The 17,174-nt window shown below is 42.3% G+C and overlaps 1 protein-coding gene across 2 annotated transcripts in view; it reads right to left on the bottom strand.

The window, feature by feature from the left end:
* Positions 1 to 17,174, bottom strand: part of DOCK4 (dedicator of cytokinesis 4) — a 282,880-nt gene that overhangs the window by 62,307 nt on the left and 203,399 nt on the right. For both annotated transcript variants that reach the window (XM_066633137.1, XM_066633138.1), the window contains exons 28-32: positions 15,510 to 15,585; positions 11,628 to 11,728; positions 10,740 to 10,798; positions 5,916 to 6,064; positions 627 to 712 (exon numbers count right to left, since the gene is read on the bottom strand). In XM_066633137.1, coding sequence (XP_066489234.1) covers positions 627 to 712; positions 5,916 to 6,064; positions 10,740 to 10,798; positions 11,628 to 11,728; positions 15,510 to 15,585 — 471 coding nt within the window. The remainder of the gene's footprint in view (positions 1 to 626; positions 713 to 5,915; positions 6,065 to 10,739; positions 10,799 to 11,627; positions 11,729 to 15,509; positions 15,586 to 17,174) is intronic.

The following is a 17,174-nucleotide window of genomic DNA, read 5'->3' as shown; positions in this document are numbered from 1 at the left end:
CTTTTAAAAAATTTACAATTATATTAGACTCATTCATGTTCATATACAAACACACAAAAAACCAGTTTCAGCTCAATTTTATGATAGCAGTATAACAGTTAACTATTATATTTATTACAGTTATTATATTTATTCTCACAGAATTCTTAAGTGAAGAAGACTTAGCAAAAAAATAACATAATAGAAACCAATCTGGTTAACATTAAATGTACTATACCGAAAAAGATTTAATAAATGACTTCTTAAAGGCTTATATGCCTTGATGTTAAAAATCTTTATTGTTCTTCCAATAGTGCAATCCTAGGCATGTCTACACAGAAGAAAGTTCCAGTGATTACACTAGGATTCCAGTTTATAAGGATGTAGCCTAAGAAACTTTAGTAAGTATTTTTAGCTTTCCCAATTTTAACAATTAAATTAATAAGTATTTGTTCTTAAACAGAAAAACCCATAATCTTGGTAATTAGAGATAAAAGGACAAAACCTTTCCACTCACCTATCTAATTAACCCTAATGACAGAGAGTTCAGGTCAAAAAAGCACTTCAAGGCTCTAGCTGCATCTATATTTTTATGACATAATGAAACAATTTTCTAAGCTAACTCTTAAAACTCATTTATTACTCACATACTATTGAAGAGTTCTCTGTATGTTTCGTCCCCCTTTCCTTCTGACATCAAGCTATCCAATTTGTCAATCAGTTTTGCTTCCACCTGTAAGTAGGACATGCATTTATGTATAAAGGTCTTTTGGAGGATATAAACCAAATTCTTTACCAAATTACAAAAAGAATACCCCCCACCCTGCAAAGGTTTTTATTACACAAGGGTTCTTATATGAAGATTCAGAAATCTAAGTAGGAACACTTATTATTCTTTCCCTCCCTTTTAGAGCTGTAACCATCTCACAAGAGCCATCTCACGTATGGCACATGTGAACTAATTTAAGTGGAACAACGTGACTTTAAACTACAGGCTGAGAGGCATTTGCTGCTGCTAAGGCAACTATTTATGGAGCCAACAAAACAGCAGACAACCTGACTCCCTTGCTTGCAATCCCACCCTAGGGCTGAAAAGGAAGATGGTATAAACATCTCAGCAGAAAAGCAGCCTCTTTGCTTCCTCCTCCCTTTAATTGTAATTATTAATATATATTTATAGACCACATTTCTTCTCTAGAAAGAAACAAGAAGTCCAAGGAAGTTTACAATCAAAGCTAAACACAATAATAAAACATAATTTAAAACAAAAACAGCAGAACACCAGAAATAGCATCAAAAATGAAGAGTGGAACACAGTTAGGGCAGCCCAAATGCCTGACAGAAAAGGAATGTTTTAGTACCCCTAACAAAAGATGGCCAAAGTAGGAGACAAAATTTATTGTCCAGCAGGGAGTGTCATTAAACTGGGTACCACAACCAACAAGCCCCTCTATACATGATGATCAATCAAGCTTTTTCAAATAATGGCATATGTAGGAGAGCCTCTCCAGATGACCACAGGGAACAAACAGACACATCATTGTTCACACACCTAGGCCCTAAGCCACATGGCTGTAAAGGTAACAACCAACATCTTGAAATGGGCCCTGAAGTGCATCCACAGACAATGTAGATCAGGGGTGTCAAAGATAAGGCCCACAGGCCTGATGCAGCCCGTGGAAGCTCTTTATCCAGCCTGTGTGACAGTTGGGCTCTCCCACCACCACCATCAGCTGCTCTCAGCTGGTGAGCTGTGCTCAAGTGACACTACTAAAAGGGTGGCACATGTGATAATTGGGTCTCTCATATCTTGAAAATATTATCAAGCTTTGCAAATTTTATCTTCTGTCATTGAAATTCCAAAGCCAAAAAAGTACTTATTTCTGATAACCACATGCTTAATGACATCACTCCTAGCCCTCATGCTATTTGGCCCACTGTATGAAACAAGTTTGATGTAAATGATATAACAAGGGCAGGACATGGTCACAATCCTTGTACCCAGTTAACTATCTGACTACTGTGTTTTGTACCAAATGCTCTTCATGGGCAGCCCCATGTAGAGCTATTACAGTAGTCAACCCTATGTAATTATAGCGTGGGTAACAAAGGCCAGGTCTTACTGAACCAAGAAATGTGTGCAACTGACTGGTGTGCCAATCAGAGCTGAATGAAGTTATCCATACTCTAGAATAGCGTTATGATAACCTGTATTTCTCAATGCTGCTTGGAGGTCCAATACTAAAACATATCATGCTTCAGACAAGAGTTTTGACATGTGAGAGATGCGCTTAATTTCATTCCAGCAAACAAGAGCAATTAGGTAATATGAGTTTGATAGCTAATGTTCATTGCTAACACACACTTGGGGCTATGCTTTTTTAAATCAAGAAAACATAGCAAGGTGGATCTGTGGTGGTTAATATTGCAATGGAAAATGGTCATCTGTTCTGTAATAAAGACAATCAACAAATGAAAAACAAGAAAAAAGCTTGCTGTAGAGTTATTAGACTGAATGACAGCTGGTACTTTTAATGAAAATGAACAATGCAGACAGAAATCAAAATGTTTGAACTATGAAAACCGTTTCTCTACTTAGCTCTCATAAAGCAACCAATAGTCGATAGTAACCTACTTATATGGCATTCCTTGCTCTACTTACATGCTTTTATTTTTTTTCCAGAAATTTCTGCAAACTCCACTCCTGTTACATTGAGATTTCTCCTCACTAATTCAAATGGCTCTTCTGTGCTTCATTGGAAGCAGCAGGAAAGGGAACATAGAGAAATGGTTTGACGCAACATTAAGTAGCAGAATACAAACTGCAATAGCAGATGGCACACTTAGTACTTCCTTACTTGGCACCTCTAAGAATGCTTAAGTCACAAAAAAAGCCTTGGATTGTGACAGGAATTGGCAAGTCCTAAGGGTCCGCCTTGCAAACCCTGTTTATTCATTAAAGCAGTGGTTCCCAACCTTTGATTGGGCACCACTCCTTAAGAAGGGTAGCAACCTGACCAGGGACCCATAGGTTCTGTTAGTATGGCACTTCTGGGTTTTGCTGCCACCACCGCTAAATGCAAAGGAGTAAAAAAAAACCCCTTTTTAACTTATGTACATTTGGTGGCAGCTGCTGTGGAGAAATGTGGAAGTGCTATACTACCACCACCTCTGGATCCTTGGTCAGGTTGCTACGCTCCTGAAGAGGGTAGTATCTCAAAAGAAAACACACCTTCCCTGGGAGGTGGTCAGTACCCCCAGGTTGGGAACACTGCATTAAACATGATAACAAACAAACATGGCAAAACCTTGTGTTCATTGCTATGTTTCTACCAGCATTGCTGAGGATGGGGCCATTGCTTAAGGGCAGAACATATAGTTTGCATGCAGAAGGCCCAAGGTTCAGAAAAGATTCCTGTCTGAAACAATGGAGAGCAGCTGGTGGTCAGTGAAGATAATACTGAGTTAGGAGGACCAATGGTCTGACTCAGTAAAAGGCAGCTTTCTACAGCACAGTCATTCTTAGAGCCCAATCCTATCCAACTTTCAGCACCAAAGCAGCTGTGTCAACAGAGTGTGTGATGCATCCTGTAGTGAGAGGGGCAGTCGGTTAGGCCTCTTCAAAGTACGGGAACATTTGTAAGGTAACATTTGTAAGGTAACAGATTCACTGAAGCTGTATCAGTCCTTGAAAGTTGAACAGGAGGTTGCTCAGTGTGTTTCAGGAGAGTTTCCTGTAACAGGGTCTTGCCACGTTATCATTTCAAACAATATAGGTGTACTTGCTAATTTTATGGTGTACAGGAAACTCGGCGTTTTCTCCCAAGCTAGTTTTAGTGTTGCAGGATTATTGCACAAGTATTTCAACTTGTCTGGAGTGTGATTGCATGCCATGGTCATCTATGCTTGATCACCTATGCTTGGTCATGCTTGGTCAAGCATGGTCACCTAGGCCAATTCTATGCTTGGGATCATTAGGAAAGGTATTGAGAACAAAACGGCTAATATTATAATGCCATTGTACAAATCTATGGTAAGGCCACGCCTGGAGTATTGTGTCCAGTTCTGGTCGCCGCATCTCAAAAAGACATAGTGGAAATGGAAAAGGTGCAAAAGAGAGCGACTAAGATGATTACGGGGCTGGGGCACCTTCCTTATGAGGAAAGGCTACGGCGTCTGGGCCTCTTCAGTCTAGAAAAGAGATGCCTGAGGGGGGACATGATTGAGACATACAAAATTATGTAGGGGATGGACAGAGTGGATAGGGAGATGCTCTTTACACTCTCACATAACACCAGAACCAGGGGACATCCACTAAAATTGAGTGTTGGAAGAGTTAGAACAGACAAGAGAAAATATTTTTTTACTCAGCGTGTGGTTGGTCTGTGGAACTCCTTGCCACAGGATGTGGTGATGGCGACTGGCCTGGACACCTTTAAAAGGGGATTGGAAAAGTTTCTGGAGGAAAAATCCATTACGGGGTACAGGCCATGATGTGTATGCGCAACCTCCTGATTTTAGAAATGGGCTATGTCAGAATGCCAGATGCAAGGGAGGGCACCAGAATGAGGTCTCTTGTTATCTGGTGTGCTCCCTGGGGCATTTGGTGGGCCACTGTGAGATACAGGAAGCTGGACTAGATGGGCCTATGGCCTGATCCAGTGGGGCTGTTCTTATGTTCTTATGTAATATTAGTTGCAATGACCCATGCAATTTTTTAAAAATTTACTTTTTAAAAGATAAAAAGCATACTGGGGGGCTTTCATATCATGATGATCATACCTACCTTCTTTGTATAGATTCCTTGCTTAAAGGAAGGAACTACAGCTCAGTGGCAGAATGCATGGTTTGCATGCAGAAGGTCCCAGGTTCAATTCCTGGCATCTCCAAATAAAGAACGTAGGTACCAAGACTGTAAAAGGCTTTGTCACCCTGGAAAACTGCTTTCCGAGCAGACAGTACTGGGCTAGAAGGACCAATTATCTGTCTTAGACAGCAATCCTAACCCACTTTCCAGCACTGACATAAGGGCAATGCAACTCCAAGGTAAGGGAACAAACATTGCCTTACCTTAGGGGGCCTCCATGACTGCACCCCAACTGCAGGATGCAGCACATGCCCCACTGGCACAGCTATGCCAGTGATGGAAAGTTGGTTAGGATTGTGCCCTTAGTGTAACACAATTTCCTATGATTAAGTGTATCCTACCCCATTGAATTTAAGACTCTTGCCTTCTCCACCCGAACTGCAGGTCCTCCCTCATTTCCTTTCTTGCCATTGTCTCTCTGTTAAAGCTCATTTACCATCTGCTTCCATCTCTCCCTCTGGCTCTCATTACACCTACCATTTTGTTCTGCGCCTGAAGCAGCCTCTTAAAATTTCTCCCCTCAATATGTTCTTCTGCAAAAAGACTTTTTTTCCTACCAGTTAATTTTCACTACTCTTTCATCCAGTCAAGTTCATTTCTTTGCCATCTTCATGTTACTTTAACTGTAAGACTTCCAGGCATTTGTTGTTTGCCAGGTTCCACTTCAACTCTCTGGTATCATCATAGTATTGTCTGCTCTTTGCCTTTGGGTTCAATCAACTCTTCCACTCCCATATTCTTCCATTTTTTTCCTCAGAAAGGAGTGGAATATCAGTAGCCTTCTTCAAGAGAAGGTCACTAGGACCTATATCTTCATGCACTAACCACTGATAAAAATTTTATACCATCAGAAGCTCAGCAAAAGGCAAAGAAAGTAGATTGTTTCAAAATCTGCCTATAAAAACCATGCTGTCTCTCTGTAGTATTTTAATGGGCTAATTTTGGAGACAGGATATTGGACTGGAAGGATGATATACAAAACCAAAAGGCTTAGAAACAGGCATTTCTGTTAACCTATATAGTGCATTAGCAAAAGAAAAATTTTTGTCCTCTTGTTGACAAAAAGTACCTGTTTAAAGTTTCCACTGCGCCTTTGCTCCCAGTCCATCATGTCGTGGAAAATAGGTATCATTACATTCCGTAGATCAGGTTGTGGTATCAGTGTCACTTCTAAGAAAGGGCCAATCAGTGCTGGGATGAAATGGACTTTATGTTCCCCTAAAATGAAAACGAAGCCAAACTGAATCAAATAAACTTCAGAAATACAATATTGTAAACTAGAAGCTCTATCTGCAAATGAAGAATGACAAAGAAAAGCAGTACAGCTATCACACAAATCCATGAAAAACTACAGATCATACCAAAAGCTCTTGGTCAATAGCTCTTTCATTAGCCATGTTCATCATGACTTATTCAACATAGGGCGCAATCCTAATCCCTTATTTCAGTATTTTCCACCACTGGCATAGTGGTATTTTCCACCAGTATTTTCCACGGGACATGTGCTGCATCCTGCAGTTGGGTGTCACTCACGGAGGCCTCCTCAAAGTAAGGGAATGTTTGTTCCCTTACCTCAGAGCTGCATTACCCCTAAGTCGGTGCTGGAAAGCACCGACATAAGGGGTTAGGATTGTGCCCAAAGAGTACAGGCAATTCTATCTAGAGAGCTAAGGACAAAAATCAGCTAAAAATGGTGGAGGCCGAGAAAAGTGAACAACCCTTCACAGGCTTTCTCAAATTTTTCCCCCAAAAACTACCTTCAACCCTTCTGAGAAGAGCTTATGACAGTATCCAGTACATTTCCAAATGGGAACAAACTAGCATCTTTCTATTAAATTGGCAATATTCTTTATTGGCTATCCCAAACTTACTAAACAGCAACATTGCTGTACACTCTAGCTAAGTGTTCTTCAACCCTGGGATCAAGACCCCAAAGAGGTTGTGAAACTCAGTTGTGGGGTCACAGCAATTAATGGGAATGAAGAAGAGGTTGAAGACCACTGAACTAAAGTGCCACCAGGTAAAGGGGTAGGCATCTGGTGTATCCCTACAGGTAACCAGGTGATTATGTCCCAATCCTTCTCAGGTTCTTAGCAATTGTGTTAAAATAGCTTTCACTAGTGCCAGGCTTCATGGCAGCACTTTCTGCTCTCTCTAACAGTAATAATAATAATACAGTATAATAATAATATTATATATTACAATAATATTTAGTTATAGTGAACAGTGCTGGGAAGGCATTACAGGGGTGGAGAGTGGGGGTGTGATTGGGCAGAGTGTGTGGATAGGTCCCAGAAGGGTGGCGGGATTGATGGTGGGTTCCCAGTCTCATCCTGTATTTATTTATTTATAGGGATCATGGCATGAATAAGATTTGAAGATCACTGCTCTAGCTGAACTTGAAAATCAAATAACCCATAAGTATTCTCTGTGAACACAGCATCTAGTGTAGCATCAATTTCTCCATGCAATTTCCCCATACTGTGAAGTTCCTGTATCACTTTTCCAGACTATCCCAGTACGGGAAGAAATACCTCCCAGTCTGTGTGGATGTTTTCATATAGCACAAACAGATGGATTCCAGTCTACATTGCTCAGGTTGTGGCACATTACATATAATGCATTGCTCTGATATAACTCATTACAGTTTAGGTTACAGTATAAGAATATATATAATGGGTTTAGCCCACATTAATGACTTGTTTTTATCATAAGACTTAACAACTACTTCACTTGTGGGTGTATGTTCCAAGTCTCTCTGATATAATCATTTTCAGAGTAAAGAACATTATCATTAGAATGTTTTAGGAAACAAGACTATAAGAGTGGAAACAGGTTGAGCACCCCTCATCCGGAATTCTGAAATCTGATGCATTCTAAAAACCAGAATTTGAGTAAGGACATTTAAAAAAAAAACTTTTTTATTGTTTTGTGTGCCAGCAGCAGCCAGCCAGCATAGTGCAATGCATGCTGGGACACTATCCAGCTGAAATATGAAAATCTTTTGGGCACAGACCCTTTTTTGTTTTACTGCTCTTCCTCTGGCTGATCTCTTCAACTAAAGCAACTGTGGCAGCAGCACAACTTAACTCTCCCTCCTTCTACAGCAGGGGTGCCCAAACCCCGGCCCGGGGGCCACTTGTGGCCCTCGGGGGCTCCCAATCAGGCCCACGGGGAGCCGCCAGTCTCCAATGAGCCTCTGGCCCTCCAGAGACTTGCTGGAGCCCATGCTGGCCCAACGCAACTGCTTTCAGCATGAGGACGACTGTTCGACCTTCCACCTGAGCTGTGGGTTGAGGGCTCCCTCCGCTACTTGCTGTTTCACATCTGTGATGTAGCAGTGGCAGCAAAGGAAAGGCTGGCCTTGCTTTGTGCAAGGCCTTTTATAGGCCTTGAACTATTGCAAGACCTTTATTCATTCATATAGGTTCCATCCCTAATATATTCATTTTGGTAAATTTATTCAAATTTGAAATGTAAATTTATTCAAATTTTAAATTAAATTAATTCTTTATTTCCCGGCCCCCGACACAGTGTCAGAGAGATGATGTGGCCCTCCTGCCAAAATGTTTGGACACCCCTGTTCTACAGGGTGGGGAAGACCCAGTAACAGACAAGGTTAGCAAAAGTAGGAGCTGGCAGGCATTAACCACAGTGTCTCTCTCTCTCTCTCTCAGTACAGTGCAGGCTGGAGGAGGAGCTGAAGCACAATGTAAGAGGCACTTTTTCAAGTGGGTGCTCCTTTTTTTAGCAGGGGGAGAGTAACTGGCCCACCTCACCCCAGCAGTGTCTGTTCTAGTGGCTGTCTGCTGGTATTCATTTGCATCTTTTTAGATTGTGAGCCCTTTTGGGACAGGGAGCCATTTAGTTATTTGATTTTCCTCTGTAAACCGCTTTGTGAACTTTTAGTTGAAAAGCGGTATATAAATACTGTTGATTGATTGATTGATTGATGTCACTGGGGCTTTGCTGGAGGAGCTCAAGCTGCTGCCTCTCACAGGTATGGTGCTACTATAGCATGTAGCCTTATCACTCCATTGCACTGAACAAATGGTTGGCTCTAGAATATTTGTTTACACAAGTATTCTAAGGGTGCAATCCAAAGCGCCCTTTCAGCTGAAGAGTGTCACAAAAGTGCCGTAAAGCACTTTTGCACCACTCTCTGAGTAGACAGGCCAGCACACGAACATGCACGGTCTCTTGCCAAGCCAACGCGAGCTCCAGGGCCCAGTAAGTTTACACTGGCTGATCTCAGCTGGCACAGGCATCTGGGAGAGCATGATGAGGGAGGGGAGGAGATGGGAGGGAGGAGTTTCAGGGTGGGGGAAGACGGATGGTGGGAGTTCCCTGGGGCAGGTAGGGCCAGGATTTGGCACTTGTGCAGAATCCTAACCCCATTCCTGGGCAGCCTGGGGCAGTCCCCGGGCTGCTCAGATTTGCGCCACAGTTTGAGGTGGCTTTGGGTCAAAAAATCAGACAGCCCGAAACTTGCGCCTGCCAGCCTGCCCGTTCCAGTGCAAGTTAGAATTGCATTATAAATCTATTCTAAATTCGTATTCTGAATGTCAATTCTAAAATCCAGAAAATTCCAAAATCCAGAACACTTCTGGTCCCAAGTGGTCTGGGTAAGTAATATCCAACCTGTATCTATATTCAGCACTTATAAGGTGTACCAGTAATGCTAGTAAAATACAGTATACAATTACATATTGTGTCTCAGTAACAAACCTAGAACAAACAAATGAATAAGGACAGATTTAACATATTAGCCTACACATCAGTTTCTGCAGTATTACTAATTATCTCAAGTTGTCACTTATTCCATATGTGACAGTCACAAAGCTCTAAGTCTTCTTCATTAATTTGTGTTAACCTGGTAAATTTCAGAGCCGAGGCATACCAAAGAACCACAACATGGTAGCCACTTGAAAATTATCCCCATAGTAACATTTTCTATTTAACATTATATACATATGGAATTGTTTCCCCCTTGCCTTCTGGCAGACCTCCAAAAACAAATGAAAAAAGGCCTGTCATAACCTACTGAAGCTACTGCATGCAAATGGATTGCCATAAGCAGACATATCACCAGATGGAAGAAATTCATATCCACCAGCCCTTAAGTTTTTCAGGCTGATGCAAAAACATATAAAAGCTTATGGCTCCACAAGATCTTCCCTGTGGTCCTCCCTCAAATTTAAGAATTACATATAGGAGAAGCATACTTTTGAAGGACCACCATTTTGGTCAGGGTTGACCTGTCCATGAGGTTGATGGGGAAGCCACCTCAGGTGACAGGCAAGCAGTGGCAGCGCCCCACACCAATCCCTTCAGCAATTGAGAGGTAGGGTTGGAGGGAAGACAAGAAAGTGAGGAGGAAGTTAGGGTGGACCAGTGCACCAGGGGAACCTGTGGTTTGTGAGAGATGTGAGAGGGGCAATGGATGCCTCAGGTGGGAAAGGTTTGCGCTGAGCCTGGCTTTGGTACATGAGTGCACAATTGTTCCTTTTCTTACAGTGTAGATTGCAGACAGGGCAAGGGAAGGACCGAGACCTGAACAGGAAGAATTGTAAACTCCAGGGATCAATTGTGCATAGCACCTAAAAAAAACGGTCCTCCACAAATATGCCATAGAACTGAGTGATCACTGATTGTATTGAAATCCTTTAAAGCAGCATACTAATGGAATACAGTGCACCTCGAAATTAAGAAATTCTGAGACAAACATTAAATTATGCCATAACAACTAAGACTTTCAAGATCCCATACATGGTCTGTTCTGCTTATGACTCTCCTATTATCAGGAATTTATCTTTGTTAAAATTTTGTAACTTTCTTTAAAAAAAGTTAAAGTATCTTTGAATTTGGACTGTAAGAAGAAAAATAATCATACCTAAATTTTGCCACATGCTGAAGATTTCACATCCCATTGTCACCCGCATATCACCGTATCTGTAATATATTTTTAAAAGTGAAAGATTATTTAATTTTACTTCATAATAAACAATGCATTTTGCATTTTTGTAACAAGAAAAACATCTGTTTTGTTCAAAAGTACAGCATGCAAGCCCTGGAATTTGAGTATTCACATGTATGTGAAACATCATTTTCTAGCCAACTGAGGGCCCAATCCTATCTAATTTTCCAGTGCCGGTGCTACTGTGCCAATAGGGTATGCATTGCATCATGTGTTGGAGAGGGAGTCTCAGAGGCCTCCTCAAGGTATGGAAATATTTGTTTCCTCCTCAGCTATTTGCACTAGTAAAGAAGCAAGATGCTGTTCAGTTTGAAAGGTCATTGGGGCTTTGACAGTGGGAATCAATGCAGTAATGATGCCCAGCTGCACCCACAGTTCACTCCCATGGACTTATATTCCTTCTTTAGATTCTGGTCTAAGTTTCCCTGCTCAACTCTTCATTTAAATGAGTTTTGCTTAACTTGGAAATAAGATGGGCCATGCAAAATTTATTCAAGAGGTTAGAAATTATGTTTTTAGAACTTCCAAAATATTTTAGGTTGCTTTCCGGCACAGGTCACCCATACATATTTAAGTGATGTCAATATATTTAGGTAATTTGTCCTTTGTGCTTGTCACAAAGGATGCCAACAGATCTTTCTGCTTGTTAAAAATAATTGTCTCTTTTACTCAGCAACGAAGACATAAAATAAAAATAAAGAAATTGTGTCACCAAGTCCACTACCTGAGTAATGCTTTGCACAGAATCTTTTCTACAAATGACAGGCGTTCTCTGGTATTATGGGAGCCAACAATGGTACTTACTTTTCTAATACTTTTTTCTTCTTGGAAGGTGTGAACATCTCTAATTGAAGACAAAACTGGTTTATAAAAATGACAGCAAGGTAAAAATAGGAATCCCAGATCTAAAAGAAAACACAAGACATGGTTATTTCCTTCCTTTTCAGAGCTACTATTAATAAGCAGACAACTTACAACTAATTATTTTCCAAGTTAAGGCAACTCTTATTGATCAACACTATAAGAATCGTGTTGTATGATGTATATTATTGCCAGCTGAGAACAGTTGGATGCTGCCAAGGTAAATGCTTCTTAACATCAATGAAGCTGGTCAGCTGAGTATGTTGTAGTAGTGAAATATGTAACAGTTCTATTGTGACATAGGATCGCCTCTATGGAGAACTAGTGCAGGGAAAGTGCCCTACAGGCAGACCACAGCTGTGGTACAAGGATACCTGCAAGATGGATCTGAAGGCCTTAGGAATGGACGTCGACAGATGGGAAACCTTGGCTTCTGAGTGTCCCGCTTGGAGGCAGGCTGTGCAGCATGGCCTCTCCCAGTTTGAAGAGACACTTGCCTAACAACATATTGTGACATGGTTGTTGGCAACCTTCAGTCTCGAAAGACTGTGGTATCGCGCTCTGGATGGTGGATGGTGGTTCTGGCACAGCGTCTAGTGTGGCTGAAAAGGCCGTGACAATCCCTTCCACACTGGGAGCAAGTGTAGTGTGTCCCTGGTCTGTCTCCCTGGCTATGGGCCTTCCTTCTTTGCCTCTTTGCCTCAGACTGTTGGCCAAGTGTCTCTTCAAACTGGGAAAGGCCATGCTGCACAGCCTGCCTCCAAGCAGGCCGCTCAGAGGCCAGGGTTTCCCACCTGTTGAGGTCCACTCCTAAGGCCTTCAGATCCCTCTTGCAGATGTCCTTGTATCGCAGCTGTGGTCTACCTGTAGGGCGCTTTCCTTGCACAAGTTCTCCATAGAGGAGATCCTTTGGGATCTGGCCATCATCCATTCTTACAACATGACCGAGCCAACGTAGGCGTCTCTGTTTCAGCAGTGCATACATGCTAGGGATTCCAGCTCGTTCCAGGACTGTGCTGTTTGGAACTTTGTCCTGCCAGGTGATGCCGAGGATGCGTCGGAGGCAGCGCATGTGGAATGCGTTCAGTTTCCTCTCTTCTTGTGAGCGAAGAGTCTATGACTCGCTGCAGTACAGAAGTGTACTCAGGACGCAAGCTCTGTAGAACTGGATCTTGGTATGTTCCGTCAGCTTCTTGTTGGACCAGACTCTCTTTGTGGGTCTGGAAAACGTGGTAGCTGCTTTACTGGCCCACCTCACCCCAGCAGTGTCTTTTCTAGTGGCTGTCTGCTGGTGTTGTTTTTGCATCTTTTAAGATTGTGAGCCCTTTTGGGACAGGGAGCCATTAGTTATTTGATTTTTCTCTGTAAACCGCTTTGTGAACTTTTAGTTGAAAAGCGGTATATAAATACTGTTAATAATAATAATAATAATAATAATAATAATAATAATAATAATAATAATAATAATAATAATAATAATACTGATGCGTTTGTTTAGCTCGGTATAGAGAGAAAGAGCATCGGAGATCGTTGAGCCAAGGTACACAAAGTCATGGACAACCTCCAGTTCATGCGCAGAGAATGTAATGCAGGGAGGTGAGTCCACATCCTGAACCATGACCTGTGTTTTCTTAAGGCTGATCGTCAGTCCAAAATCTTGGCAGGCCTTGCTAAAACGATCCATCAGCTGCTGGAGATCTTTGGCAGAGTGGGTAGTGACAGCTGCATCGTCGGCAAAGAGGAAGTCACGCAGACATTTCAGCTGAACTTTGGACTTTGTTCTCAGTCTGGAGAGGTTGAAGAGCTTTCCGTCTGATCTCGTCCGGAGATAGATGCCTTCTGTTGCAGTTCCAAAGGCATGCTTCAGCAGGACAGCGAAGAAAATCCCAAACAAGGTTGGCGCAAGAACACAGCCCTGCTTCACTCTGCTTCGGATGTCAAAGGGGTCTGATGTGGAGCCATCGAAGACAACAGTGCCTTTCATGTCCTTGTGGAAAGATCTGATGATGCTGAGGAGCCTGGGTGGACATCCAATCTTGGGGAGAATCGTGAAGAGGCCATCCCTGCTGACCAGGTGGAAAGCCTTCGTGAGATCTATGAAGGCTATAAAGAGTGACTGTCGTTGTTCCCTGCATTTCTCCTGCAGTTGTCTAAGGGAGAATACCATATCAGTGGTGGACTTGATGGCTCGGAATCCGCACTGCGATTCTGGATAGACACTCTCTGCAAGTACCTGGAGCCTCTTTAGTGCAACTCGGGCAAACAGCTTTCCTACTACGCTAAGGAGAGAGATGCCGCGGTAGTTGTTGCAGTCACCCCTGTCGCCTATCGTCCATTAGACCCATCCCTGCTCCCTCTCTCTCTGCAATCCTCCATTAGCCCCACCCCTGCTTCCTCTCTCTCTGCAATCATCCATTAGACCCATCCCTGCTCCCTCTCTCTGCAATCCTCCATTAGCCCCACCCCTGCTTCCTCTCTCTCTGCAATCATCCATTAGCCCCATCCCTGCTCCCTCTCTCTGCAATCCTCCATTAGCCCCACCCCTGCTTCCTCTCTCTCTGCAATCCTCCATTAGCCCCATCCCTGCTCCCTCTCTCTGCAATCCTCCATTAGCCCCACCCCTGCTTCCTCTCTCTCTGCAATCCTCCATTAGCCCCATCCCTGCTCCCTCTCTCTGCAATCCTCCATTAGCCCCACCCCTGCTTCCTCTCTCTGCAATCGTCCATTAGACCCATTCCCTGCTCCCTCTCTCTGCAATCCTCCATTAGCCCCACCCCTGCTTCCTCTCTCTCTGCAATCCTCCATTAGCCCCACCCCTGCTTCCTCTCTCTCTGCAATCTCCATTAGCCCCACCCCTGCTTCCTCTCTCTCTGCAATCGTCCATTATTGTGACATATCTTATGACATTAGTCATAGGTTGCATGTTAGTAAAAAAAATCTAATCAAAAGGTATATCCATTATAAATGCCAATCATTGCAGTGTTTCAAGGAAACATCAATCGAGCAAAGAAAACAACTTTGGCTAGATGAATCTATACTTGATGTGTGCTAAAAAAAATTAAGTTAAAAAAATGGACTTCATAATTGACATCTCTAGCTAGCCTGAAATAGTTTAAACTTTGAAGAGTTTATCAATTTAGGATGCAAGATGGGAATGAAATGATTTCAGTCGGAGGCCTCACACATTAATGTGCATCTTATACAGTCCTCACTTGCATGATACAATTAGGTGGGAGACATTTCCATCTGTATTCCGAAGGGATTACACATCTTCCGCCTCAAGGGCAATCTCCACACACAACCCCACAAAAACCTCCTGATCACCCTGTGATAATGTCACTAATGACCCAGATAATCCAAGAAGGAGATATAATTGCATTTTATACAGAACTGGGCTGTCAGGGGCAGGGCTTTACAGCAAGCGATGTCAGTGCTTCAATCCTGCTGATGGACCCTGCTGAGCCTGCCAGAGGTGGGGGCGGTGTGTGACAGGGGGAAAAACTGAGCAGGGTGGCTGCAGGTGGGGATGGATTCAGTAGTGATGGCATGTGCTGGATACTATACCCTCTTTTACCAGCCTCCCCCACCTCTTTCTGGTGCAGGTCAAAGGAGACCCATTGCAGACCAGAAGGCTTACAAAGGAGTTTTCTTACTCCAAAGCCTCTTTATCTCCCCCACCCCCAATACAGCATATGCCTTTTTGGCACAGCTGCATCGGTGGGGGGGAGAATAGGATTGGGCTCTTAAACATTAGAAGTACAGTTTGAACAGACGGTGAAACAGACAAATATATTAGATTGTAATGCAAACCAATTACTAACTTACCTTGTAATCAAAGCTTTCATTTAAGAAATTTTTACGAAGGGCATCTGAAAGGTATAACACTGTTGTGATAATAACACTAGTAAAAGAAAAAGACAAAAGTGACACATTTAAACATTGATACTGGTTAAATTAGATATATAAATTACATAGTGTTGCATATGTTTCTTGCTTTGAAAACTTTTCATTAAAGCAACAAAACCAACTGCAGAGTACAAGATAAATGTTACATAATAAAATGCATAATATCTTAATAAACAGATATCTATAAACTGCTGTAATATCATTTTATGAAGAATAATAAAGCTTTTTAACATAATTCTTTTGATTATGACTTCCTTTGTTTGTCAAACCACCATAGGGCAGCAACTGTTACCGTGCACATGCCCACTCTTGTCTGATCTTGGAAGCTAAGCAGGGTCAGGCCTAGTTAGTACTTGGATGGGAGACCACCTGGGAATACTGGGTGCTGTAGGCTGATACCATAGTCTTTCGAGACTGAAGGTTGCCAACCAAACCACCATTTTTTTTTTTTTTACAAAAGAAAAGTCACCCTCCATCATATTTTGTTCTCACACAACCAAATTTCTTTTACTGGAACTTAACATGTCAATTTCTCAAATGTATGCATATAGGATTGATTACATGTGAACTCGGATACAGAATCAGAATTCTTAATACAGATTTCACAGTTATACTCAACAGAGGCATTGCCAGGGGCCACGGTGCCTGGGGCAGCAATGACAAGACATAATACAACCTCGTGACGTCTTGTGTCACTTTCAGGTTCATCCAGAGGCAGCAGCCTCCTCCTCTTTGTGTCCAGCGAACACAGAGAGGAAGAGCCTGTCAAAAATAGCCTCATCTGCTGCTGTGAGTGTACATGTGCACCAGTCACTTCCTCAGCATGCACACTCACACTCTGCGGCACTCCCTTATGGCCTGGCAGCTTCCTCCTTCTTTCTGCTTGCTAGATCACTGATCATAAATCCAGGAGTATAAAGGCTTATGAACATAGTTTATGCCATCTCAACTCAAATTATGACCCACATTCTGAACCAAAGCCACTGTTTGAAGGAGCCCTCTTTTCCCCCCACTCAAGTCATGGCTTATCTCTTCTCCCAGATCTGAACTAGGCAATCTGACAGTCTTCAGGATGCACTTCCCATCATAAGTTTATGAGACAGTACTAACAACTCTTTTTGGCTTTAAGTTCCAGAAACTGCTGAGAAAATACACTTTGCTTAAGCACAATGAATAAACTCTGTTTGCTTGTAGTAATCCTGGAAGAAGTTATAGCCACTATATCAATCACAGCCGAATGAATGAAGGATGAATCACAGTGCTGAGCATTCTGCGGATGCAACCCCAAGTTTAAATCAAATGGAAGAATATGTGGGAAGATATAAAGATATAAATGCCACATGGAGGTAAATATTAAATTGGAACTGACGCGCATGCACAGAGAAAGAGAGAGAAATTGATTCCAAAGCATTTCTTGCGTTTGTTTAGAAGGAAGATTGGAACAAAACACAAATTATCTTAGCAGTAATGAACAAAAAAAAGAAAAAAGAGGATGGGTATTGCAAGCATTTTCTAGAGTTGCCAGATTCCAAATTAGCTTTTCACCGGAAATACAGAGCAGAATAGTTTGCACATTCCTCTCCC

This window comes from Tiliqua scincoides, chromosome 7 (assembly GCF_035046505.1).
Source record: "Tiliqua scincoides isolate rTilSci1 chromosome 7, rTilSci1.hap2, whole genome shotgun sequence".
NCBI classification, from domain to species: domain Eukaryota; kingdom Metazoa; phylum Chordata; class Lepidosauria; order Squamata; family Scincidae; genus Tiliqua; species Tiliqua scincoides.
This window is presented reverse-complemented; position numbering and strand designations above follow the sequence as displayed.